This window comes from Tursiops truncatus, chromosome 16, assembly GCF_011762595.2.
Source record: "Tursiops truncatus isolate mTurTru1 chromosome 16, mTurTru1.mat.Y, whole genome shotgun sequence".
In the NCBI taxonomy this organism is placed as follows: domain Eukaryota; kingdom Metazoa; phylum Chordata; class Mammalia; order Artiodactyla; family Delphinidae; genus Tursiops; species Tursiops truncatus.
The window spans coordinates 36,274,354-36,285,708 of NC_047049.1; the positions used below are offsets into that span (position 1 = coordinate 36,274,354).

An 11,355-nucleotide genomic window follows, 5' to 3' on the forward strand; every position below is an offset into this window, starting at 1 on the left:
TTGAGGCTTCAGAACAAATTGATGTGCATTTGCTCTTCTGTCTAGTAGGTAAAGAGTAAGGCCCATTCATGGCCATATCAGTGCTCTTTCCTGCCAGGAGCTCACTGGTGACAGCTTTACTCTGAATCTGCTTTACTTCCCCTCAGGTAACTTTGATATTAATACACAATTGAGTTCACTTTCAACTATCATAATTGGTTTCTAATTTTTTTCTCAAAAGACTATTTTAGAAGAATTTCCCCCCAAACAACTGAAAGCTTTTAAAACATGGTTTGAGCATTGAAACCATTTTAAGATCTTTGTTACTATTCTTTGACTATTGGGTGGTAAGTAAAGTACTAATAACCTTTTCTAGAGTTTACTAGAAAAAAATCCAATATGAGATCCATCGGTGGTTTCCTTTTTGAAATTTTTGAGGAGCTTAAATGAAATTATTTCTGCTAGAGAAGCAAGGTCAGATGAAAGATACAGCTTGGGGGCCAGCTATTCCGCGCAGCGTCCCAGTTCAGTTTTGTCACCACAGAGTTTGTCTCTATAGATATGGACTGTGCTTCAGGTACACACAGTTTCTTTTTCTAAGTATTTGTTTAGCTACATATGTTTGTATTTTTTCTTTTTAATAGAGGTCATTTCTCTGGTTATTTGCTGCTTTCAGACCATGCAAATAAGGGAGATAGATCATGATTTGGCCCCATTTTATAGGTGGGAAGATTGCATGAAGCACTTAGGTCAGTGGCTAGTTCAAGGTCTCACAACGGAAATCAGTGAGAGTCTTTCTCTGGTTTTGTTCTTAAACTTCAGGGCGAGTTTTCCTTGATGTTTCTTTTAGTCTCTGCCCTCTTTTTTTATCCAATCTACCCTAAAGCTCTTTTTCACCCAGCACTTTGATTCAAGTGCCCCTTTGTTTTTCTTCTGTTCTTATTAACCCATATTAGTGATATTGATGTAGTTGGGGACTTGGATGGGCATCTCTTAAAGTAAAACTTAAAAAATAAACCTTATTGTTCCTTCAGTCTTGGAGGTGGAACATTCCTAGGCCTATGTTGCTTGCTGACTGGTTGTGAGACCTTTGAAGAAGCTCTGGAAATGGCAGCTAAAGGCGACAGCACCAATGTTGATAAGCTGGTGAAGGACATTTACGGAGGAGACTATGAACGATTTGGCCTTCAAGGATCTGCGGTAGCATCAAGGTAGAGACTAAGTAGCTAGGAGCAGTAGCGATTAAACACAAGGCAACCTCTCCACCCTGGCTGTTCATTTAGTTGTTGTTTTTTTTAAATGTCAACCCACCAGCCTGGTGCAAGGATCTATGGTATTGGAGCTCAGACTTGATCTCCTGCCCTTGATGAAGCACTGAGATGTTTAGCTCTTGTTGCTTGTGCTTAAAATAAGGCAGCTTTGAAAGAAGGTTCTGGAAAACTGCAACAGTTTCCCCCGTTCCATTCTTGTCCAGATATTTAGAGGCATTTAAATTTTTTTTTTTCCCCCGTTAATAGCCATGCTACTTTGTCCCTATTAAGAAAAGGGCAGCCAACCATTCATACCGTAATCCTGTCTGCTTGTAAACCATGGTAGCCAAATCAGGTCATTTGAGCTCAATCAGAGTTTTTCATAAAGCTTTCCACAGTACTTTGGTGGAAGCATGGGGCCTGCCTAAGGATGATTTTGAACACTCTCGCTACTATTTCCAACATAGCTTTGGCAACATGATGAGTAAGGAAAAGCGAGATTCCATCAGCAAGGAAGACCTCGCCCGAGCCACCCTGGTCACCATCACCAACAACATTGGCTCCATTGCTCGGATGTGTGCATTGAATGAGGTAAGGCCTTAACCTAGGGAAAGCCATGTGTCATTCATAAACATCGTTTGGCAGTGCAATAACTGTTGACCCTCACAAAACCACAGATCCTTAGGAAACCTGCCCTTCCTCGTAGTCACACCTGGTAGGACATGAGGGGCGTGTGTTGCGGGGAGGGACAGGAGTATGTTTTAGTTTTAAGTAGGCACTAGATGATGACAAACAAAACCATCTAACTGTGGAAACATGGTAAAAATGACAATCTATACCATAACCTCTCCAACCTCATGGACACACACCTAATGAAGGCTGGCGAAAATCTCTCTGCATCCTTGCAAATAATTGCAGGTAAAACATTCCACTTGCAATATTCGATATTCTCTCTGCTTTCAGCTTCTTTACAGTGTTGCCTTGTGGCATGGAGTTCAAGCAGCATTGTACAGGGCTATCAAAGCACAGAGAGCTTGCTACAGCTGGGGCCAGCCAGAGCCCCAGGCACAAGAAAGGGTGGACCTGATGACAGACCAAGCTTTGGTACCATGTGTTAAAACACCGCAAAATTCCTTTGCAAAGAATGGAACCCTTTTCTGAAATACAAGATGTGTAAAGTAGGTGTGTAATACAGCTGAGTTGTATTAGGAAGACAAGAAAGAGGGGGCATGGAATAGGTAATAGTAGAAGAAGCACTAAAGAATCTAGTAGCATCAGTAGTAGACTTTTTTTTAATATAAATTTTAAGAGAAAGATGACATACCTACAGAAGAGGGCTCAAATCACAAGTGTACAGCCTGACGAATTTTCACACACACACACACACACACACACACACACACACACACACACACACACACACACACACACACACCCCTAATACCCACCACACAGATCAAGAATTAGAACATTACAGGTACTACAGAAACCCTTTCCAACCCCCTTCTAGTTGAATAGTGGACTGTTAAACAGGGTATGAGGCAGTCTTTATAATAGGTGGATGGCAGCCCTTCCTTTGAACTCTGGGGTTACAAGAGAGACATCCTCCTTTCACAATATTTTTTTTTTCACATCTTTATTGGAGTATAAATGCTTTACAATGTTGTGTTCGTTTCTGCTATACAACAAAGTGAATCAGCTATATGTATACATATATCCCCACATCCCCTTCCTCTTGAGCCTCCCTCCCACCCTCCCTATCCCATCCTTCAAGGTCATCACAAAGCATCAAGTTGATCTCGTGCTATGCAGAAGCTTCCCACTAGCCATCCATTTTACATTTGGTAGGGTAAATATGTCAATGCTACTCTCTTACTTCGTCCCAGCTTCCCCTTCCCACCCTGTGCCCTCAAGTCTGTCCTCTACGTCTGCATCTGCATCTTTATTCCTGCCCTGCCACTAGGTTCATCAGTACCACTTTTTTAAATTCCATATATATGCGTTAGCATACAGTATTTGTTTTTCTCTTTCTGACTTACTTCACTCTATATGACAGACCCTAGGTCCATCCACCTCACTACAAGTAACTCACTTTCATTTCTTTTCATGGCTGAGTAATATTCTATTGTATATATGTGCCACATCTTCTTTATCCATTCATCTGTCGATGGACACTTAGGTTACTTCCATGTCCTAACTATTGTAAATAGTGCTGCAGTGAACATTGTGGTACATGACTCTTTGAATTATGGTTTTCTCAGGGAATATGCCCAGTAGTGGGATTCCTGGGTCATATGGTAGTTCTATTTTTAGTTTTTTAAGGAACCTCCATACTGTTCTCCATAGTGGCTGTATCAATTTACATTCCCACCAACACTGCAGGAGGATTCCCTTTTCTCCACACCCTCTCCAGCATTTATTGTTTGTAGAATTTTTTTTTTTTTTTTTTTTTTTTTTTGCATTACGCGGGCCTCTCACTGCTGTGGCCTCTCCCGCTGTGGAGCACAGGCTCCGGACGCGCAGGCCCAGCGGCCATGGCTCACGGGCCCAGCCGCTCCGCGGCATGTGGGATCTTCCCAGACCGGGGCACGAACCCGCATCCCCTGCATCGGCAGGCGGACCCTCAACCACTGCGCCACCAGGGAAGCCCTGTTTGTAGAATTTTTGATGATGGCCATTTTGACCGGTGTGAGGTGATACCTCATTGTGGTTTTGATTTGCATTTCTCTAATGATTACTGATGTTGAGCATCATTTCATGTATTTGTTGGCCATCGTATGTCTTCTTTGGAGAAATGTCTATTTAGGGCTTCCACCCATTTTTGGATTAGGTTGTTTGTTTTTTTGATATTGAGCTGCATGAGCTGCTTGTATATTTTGGAGATAAATCCTTTGTCAATTGCTTCGTTTGCAAATATTTTCTCCCATTCTGAGGGTTGTCTTTTCATCTTGTTTATGGTTTCCTTTGCTGCGCAAAAGCTTTTACGTTTCATTAGGTCCCATTTGTTTATTTTTGTTTTTATTTCCATTACCCTAGGAGGAGGGTCAAATAAAATCTTGCTGTTATTTATGTCATAGAGTGTTCTTCCTATGTTTTCCTCTAAGAGTTTGATAGTGTCTGGCCTTACATTTAGGTCTTTAATCCATTTTTAGTTTATTTTTGTGTATGGTGTTAGGGATCATTCTAATTTCATTCTTTTACATGTAGCTGTCCAGTTTTCCCAGCACCACTTACTGAAGAGGCTGTCTCCATTGTCTATTCTTGCCTCCTTTGTCAAAGATAAGGGGACCGTATGTGTGGAGGTTTTCTCTGGGCTTTCTATCGTGTTCCATTGATCTATATTTCTGTTTTTGTGCCAGTACCATATTGTCTTAATTACTGTAGCTTTGTAGTATAGTCTGAAGTCAGGGAGCCTGATTCCTCCAGCTCCGTTTTTCTTTCTCAAGATGGCTTTGGCTATTCACGGTCTTTTGTGTTGCCATACAAATTGTAAAATTTCTTGTTCTAGTTCTGTGAAAAATGCCATTGGTAATTTGACAAGGATTGCATTGAACCTGTAGCTTGCTTTTGGTAGTATAGTCATTTTCACAATATTGATTCTGCCAATCCAGGAGCATGGTATATCTCTCCATCTGTTTATGTTATCTTTGATTTCTTTCATCAGTGTTTTATATTTTCTGAGTACAGGTCTTTTGCCTCCTTAGGTAGGTTTTTTCCTAGGTATTTTATTCTTTTTGTTGCAGTGGTAAATGGGATTTTTTCCTTAATTTCTCTTTCTGATCTTTCATTGTTAGTGTATAAGAATGCAAGAGATTTCTGTGCATTAATTTTGTATCCTGCTACTTTACCAAATTCATTGATTAGCTGTAATAGTTTTCTGATAGCATCTTTAGGACTCTCTATGTATAGTATCATGTCATCTGCAAACAGTGACAGTTTTCCTTCTTCTTTTCCAATTTGGATTCCTTTAATTTCTTTTTCTTCTCTGACTGCTGTGGCTAGGACTTCCAATACTATGTTGAATAATAATGGTGAGAGTGGACAACCTTGTCTTGTTCCTGATCTTAGAGGAAATGATTTCAGTTTCTCACCATTGAGAGTGATGTTGCTGTGGGTTTGTCATATATGGCTTTTATTATGTTGAGGTAGGTTCCCTCTGTGCCCACTTTCTGGAGAGCTTTTATCATAAATGGTGTTGAATTTTGTCAAAAGCTTTTTCTGCATCTATTGAGAGGATCATATGGTTTTTATTCTTCAATTTGTTAATATGGTGTAGCACATTGATTGATTTGTGTATATTGAAGAATCCTTGCATCCCTGGGATAAACCCCACTTGATCATGGTGTATGATCCTTTTACTGTGTTGTTGGATTCTGTTTGCTATTATTTTGTTGAGGATTTTTGTGTCTATGTCCATCAGTGATGTTGGTCTATAATTTTCTTTTTTGGTGATATCTTTCTCTGGTTTTGGTATCAGGGTGATTGTGGCCTCATAGAATGAGTTTGGGAGTATTCCTCACTCCACAATTTTTTGGAAGAGTTTGAGAAGGATGGATATTAACGCTTCTCTAAATGTTTGATAGAATTCGCCTGTGAAGCCCTCTAGTCCTGGACTTCTGTTTTTGGAAGATTTTTAATTACAGTTTCAATTTCATTATCTGTGATTGGTCTGTTTATATTTTCCAGTTCTTCCTGGTTCAATCTTGGAAAGCTGTACTTGTCCAAGAATTTGTCCATTTCTTCCAGGTTGTCCATTTTATTGGCATATAGTTGCTGGTAGTAGTCTCTTATGATCTTTTGTATTTCTGTGGTGTCAGTTGTAATCTCTCCTTTTTCATTTCTAATTTTATTGATCTGAGTCCTCTCCCTTTTTTTCTTGATGAGTCCCTGGCTAAAGGGTTATCAACTTTTTTTATCTTCTCAAAAAACCAACTTTTAGTTTTATCGATGTTTGCTATTATTTTCTTCATTTCTATTTCATTTATCTCTGCTCTGATTTTGTGATTTCTTTCCTTCTACTAACTTTGGGTTTTCTTTGTTCTTCTTTTCCTAGTTGCTTTAGGTGTAAGGCTAGATTGTTTATTTGAGATTTTTCTTGTTTCTTGAGGTGAGCTTGAATTGCTATGAACCTCCCTCTTAGAACTGCTTTTGCTGCGTTCCATAGGTTTTGGATCGTTTTGTTTTCATTGTCATTTGTTTCTAGGTATTTTTTTTATTTCTTCTTTGATTTCTTCGGTGATTTCTTGGTTATTTAGCAGTGCACTGTTTAGCCTCCATGTACTTGTGTTTTTTACTGTTTTTTCCTGTAATTGATTTCTAATCTTATAGCGTTGTAGTCAGAAAAGATGCTTGATACAATTTCAATTTTATTAAATTTTCCAAGCCTTGATTTGTGACCCAAGATGTGATCTATTCTAGAGAACGTACCATGTGCACTTGAGAAGAAAGTGTATTCTTCCACTTTCAGTTGGAATGTCCTAAAAATATCTATTAAGTCTATCTGGTCTATTGTGTCACTTAAAGCTTTTGTTTCCTTATTTATTTTCTGTCTGGATGATGTGTCTGTTGGTGTAAGTGGGGTGTTAAAATCCCCCAGTATTATTGTGTTACTGTCGATTGCCTTATGTATTGAGGTGCTCCTATGTTGGGTGCATAAATATTTACAGTTGTTATATCTTCTTCTTGGATTGATCCCTTGATCATTATGTAGTGTCCTTCCTTATCTCTTGTAACAGTCTTTATTTTAAAATCTATTTTATCTGATATGAGTATTGCTACTGCAGCCTTCTTGTGATTTCCATTTGCATGGAATATCTTTTTCCATCCTCTCACTTTCAGTCTGTATGTGTCCCTAGGTCTGAAGTGGGTTTCTTGTAGACAGCATATATAAGGGTCTTGTTTTTGTATCCATTCAGCCAGTCTGTGTCTTTTGGTTGGGGCATTTAATCCATTTACATTTGAGGTGATTGTCGATATGTATGTTCCTATTACCATTTTCTTAATTGATTTGGGTTTGTTTTTATGAGTCTTTTTGTTCTCCTGTGTTTCCCACTTAGAGAAGTTCCTTCAGCATTTGTTTTAAAGCTAGTTTGGTGGTGCTGAATTTTCGTAGCTTTTGGTCGTCTGTAAAGCTTTTGGTTTCTCTGTCGAATCTGAATGAGATCCTTGTTGGGTAGAGTAAGGTTGTAGGTTTTTTCTTGGTTGTAGGTTTTTCCCTTTCATCACTTTAAATATGTCCTGCCACTCCCTTCTGGCTTGCAGAGTTTCTGCTGAAAGATCAGCTGTTAACCTTATGGTGATTCCCCTTGTATGTTATTTGTTGCTTTTTCCTTGCTGCTTTTAATAATTTTTCTTTGTATTTAATTTTTGATAGTTTGATTAATATGTGTCTCAACATGTTTCTCTTTGGGTTTATCCTGTATGGGACTCTCTGCACTTCCTGGACTTGATTGACTATTTCCTTTCCCATGTTAGGGTAGTTTTCGACTGTAATGTCTTAAAATATTTTCTCAGACCCTTTCTTTTTCTCTTCTTCTTCTGGGGCCCCTATAATTCGAATGTTGGTGTGTTAAATGTTGTCCCAGAGGTCTCTGAGACTGCCCTCAATTCTTTTCGTTCTTTCTTCTGCTCCCTGGAAGTTATTCCCAACATTTTATCTTCCAGCTCACTCATCCATTCTTCTGCCTCAGTTATTCTGCTAGTGATTTCTTCTAGAGTATTTTTAATTTCAATTATTGTGCTGTTCATCATTGTTTGCTCTTTAGTTCTTCTAGATCTTTGTTAAATATTTCTTGTATTTTCTCCACTCTGTTTCCGAGATTTTGGATCATTGTTACTCTGAATTCTTTTTTGGGTAGGTTGCCTACTTCATCTTCATTTATTTGGTCTTGTAGGTTTTTACCATGCTCTTTCATCTGTAACATATTTTTGTCATTTCTTTTTTTTTGATTGGTGTGGCTGTATTCCTGTCTTACTGGTTGTTTGGCCTGAGGTGTCCACACTGGAGTTTGCAGGTGGTTGGGTAGAGCTGGGTCTTGGTGTGAAATGAGGACCTCTGGGAGTCCTCACTCTGATTAATATTCCCTGGGGTCTGAGCTTCTCAGTTAGTCCAGCGGTTTGGACTTGGTGCTCCCACCACAGGAGCTCAGGCCCAACCTCCAGCCTGGGAACCAAGATTCCGCAAGCCACATGGTGTGGCAAAAAAAAAAAGAAAGAGAAAAAAAAGGAGCAGTTCAATAACAAAGAATAAAAAATAAAGTAAAATTAGAAAGATAAAAATATATTAGGAAAAATAAAAATATAATTGAAACAAATGCAACAAGGTAAAACAAATCCACCACAGAAAAAATGAAAAAAAGAAGGAGGGGGAACAAGCCAAAAGGAGCAGAATAATAACAAAGTATAAAGAACAAAATAAAATTCCAAAAATAAAAGAACTGTTAGAAAAAATGAAAATATAAATGAATCAACTACAAGGTGAAACAGAACCCCAATCTAAAAGAGGAAAAAAGAAAAAAAATAAAAAGCCTTGGCTATGGGGGGCAGAGTTTAGGCAGGGGGTGGAACTTAGGCAGGGGCGATGCTCAAGCGTGGGGTGGGGCCTCTGCTTAGGACCTGCGCAGAAGGGGAGAGGCAGCATGTCCAAACGGGAGCCTCTGGAGTGTGGAGTTCCAGAGTTTGGAGGTAAGGCCCTGGGTGAGGGTGTGCGGCTGGGGTTTATGCCCAGCGTGTTGGAGGGGGTCTCAGAGGGGGTCTCCGAGTGCAGAGGCAGGGCAGTGGCTGGGGGTGTGGGGTGAGGCTTGGGCTCTGCAGGGTAGGAGGGAGGCTCCAGGGCAGAGGATTAGGCCTGGGAGCCCAACAGGCTCCCCAGTGCCTCAGTGGACAGGGAAAGCACTGGCCACGTTCCCTTGCCTTCCTCCATGCCTACCCCCACCCAGGGTCTCCCCTGTCCCTGCTGGACCCCTAATCGTGGGCCCACCTCCCACCCCTCTACCCAGGGAAAATTTTCACAGTGGTTAATGGGTTCATGTATTGTTAAAGCTTCAGACAGTTAGAAGGCGATGTTCCCAGACCCTGGTTGCTCTTGATAGACTGAACAGAATAATGCCAGCTCCCAAGACTCCCTTCTCTTTGATATGAGTGACCATAGCAACTGGCTCTGTGAGTGAGTGAGGAGTGAGCAGTGTCTGTGTGGCAGATAGGCTGAGTTCAGTGTGAGGGGTGTGTTCAGAATACAAATCTGTATCCGTGACAACAAAAATATAAATGTATTATTTGTTATCATATTGTAACCCACATACTGACCAAACAGGATATTTCACCATATATCCTAAAGGTAGAGGCTGGGTATTGTTTCTTTTTTGTATTCCCAGTGTTTGGCACAGAGCAGCCTGACCACAGTTGTTAGATGAATAACCATGCCGTAGCCATTTAATTTATGGAGTTGGTTGGGAGTTCCCTGGTGGCCTAGTGGTTGGGGTTTGGAGCTGTCGTTGCCATGGCCCAGATTCGATCCCTGGTCGGGGAACTGAGATCCCATGAGCCACGTGGCATGGCCAAAATATTTAAAAAAAAAATTTTTTTTAATAAATAAAATTTTAAAAATAATTTATGAGTTGGTAATAATATATTTTATAGTTGGAAGTTTGGGGGATTTAAGGAATACACAGGCAAATTTAGATGAACTCCAGTTTTAATTTCATATGTGAATGTTGGGAGCTGAATTTCATATCAGATCTAAGGCAGCCTAACATAATACCTGTAAATGAGCCCAGTATTAGTCTCTGCCTCCCCCAGCCAAATTCTCCCCCTCATGTTCTTGTGGAATGCATTCTGAGGTTTGTTTAACTTCATCTTGGAAATCCTGAAATAATTCCACTTAAAAAAAAAAATTCACTCTGCAAGGTCCTGGAGTACAGTGATACACAGCACATTGGGTCTGTTGCTAAATGTTATTTTTATGTCATGGTTCCATTGTTCTTTCATTTTTTTTTTCCAGAATATTGACAGAGTTGTGTTTGTTGGGAATTTTCTCAGAATCAATATGGTCTCCATGAAGCTGCTAGCATATGCCATGGATTTTTGGTCCAAAGGACAGCTAAAAGCTCTGTTTTTGGAACATGAGGTAGGTTGAGTTCACATGGACTTAATTGTCCTACATGGAAGTTTTTGGGTTGTCTAACATATGAGCGGGTTCCTTAGTTTGCATTTATGCAAAAGATAAGGAAGAACATTATATAAAATGGAAGCTCTATTATCCAATAATCAGGACTAGTAGATGGTTAATTTAAAAAAACAAAAAAAATGTTTAAATGATTAATCATGGAAAAATATCTTCCTACTTTTACCATTCTATTTTAATATAAAATGTATAAATGTTCATTCACTCACCAATTTCTTGATGTAGGACCAAGACCTATTTTTGAGCATGGGTTCTGCTGATCAGAGCTTTGTAATTGTCTTTTTTTTTTCCATAATCCACAAGTATTATGCAACTTTTATGATATCTGGTTTGTTTCTTTAAAGTAGATCAAGAAATTAAAGATACTTATGAAGCAATCTGGTTGCAGAGTCATTCTAGATTTTCCCAATCTTTCATAGGTAGGATCCACCTAAACAGAGGGCAGTGGTTTGTGACTACCTTTTTCAATCTTTGTTTCATTTTTTTCCATTTTTATGGAGATATAATTGACATATAGCATTGTATAAGTTTAAGGTACACAACAATGATTTGATATATGTATATACTGTAAAATGGTTATCAGTGTAAGTTTAGTTATCGTCCATCACCACACATTGTTACATTTTTTTGTCCTTGTGATGAGAACTTTTAAGATCTACTTTCCTAGCAACTTTCACTTGTTAACTAGCTTTTTAATCTTTCTCAAGAATTTAACTGGATTTTCAAAGAGGTGACCATTCATCTTGTACTCTTTTTATTGGTTTAGGTGGCATATAATTACATTAGATTATTACATTAACAATCAAACTGTCATAAACAAATTTGAGGATAAACACAGGTGACTCTTGGCAAGTAAACAACTCAGCTGGTGAGAACAGAAGTGCTTGGGCTGCTCCGAGTAGCCTGGTGGCCTTGAGAGGCTGGTGTGCTAGCCATTAGGCAGCC

At 39.3% G+C, this 11,355-nt stretch overlaps 1 protein-coding gene and 1 long non-coding RNA gene across 16 annotated transcripts in view; one reads left to right on the forward strand and one right to left on the reverse strand.

The window, feature by feature from the left end:
* PANK1 (pantothenate kinase 1) overlaps positions 1-11,355 on the forward strand; it is a 112,795-nt gene that overhangs the window by 97,683 nt on the left and 3,757 nt on the right. For all 14 annotated transcript variants that reach the window (XR_004522435.2, XM_033841569.2, XM_033841571.2 and 11 more), the window contains 3 exons: positions 1,014-1,190; positions 1,697-1,820; positions 10,228-10,353. Coding sequence is in view for 13 of the 14 variants with exons in the window: in XM_033841569.2 (XP_033697460.1) it covers positions 1,014-1,190; positions 1,697-1,820; positions 10,228-10,353 (427 nt within the window). In the remaining variant the exon portion in view is untranslated. The remainder of the gene's footprint in view (positions 1-1,013; positions 1,191-1,696; positions 1,821-10,227; positions 10,354-11,355) is intronic.
* The window catches only part of LOC141276820 (uncharacterized), a 41,884-nt gene continuing 41,659 nt past the window's right edge, over positions 11,131-11,355 (reverse strand). For both annotated transcript variants that reach the window (XR_012326999.1, XR_012326998.1), the window contains exon 3: positions 11,131-11,354. This is a non-coding gene — a long non-coding RNA (uncharacterized lncRNA). The remainder of the gene's footprint in view (position 11,355) is intronic.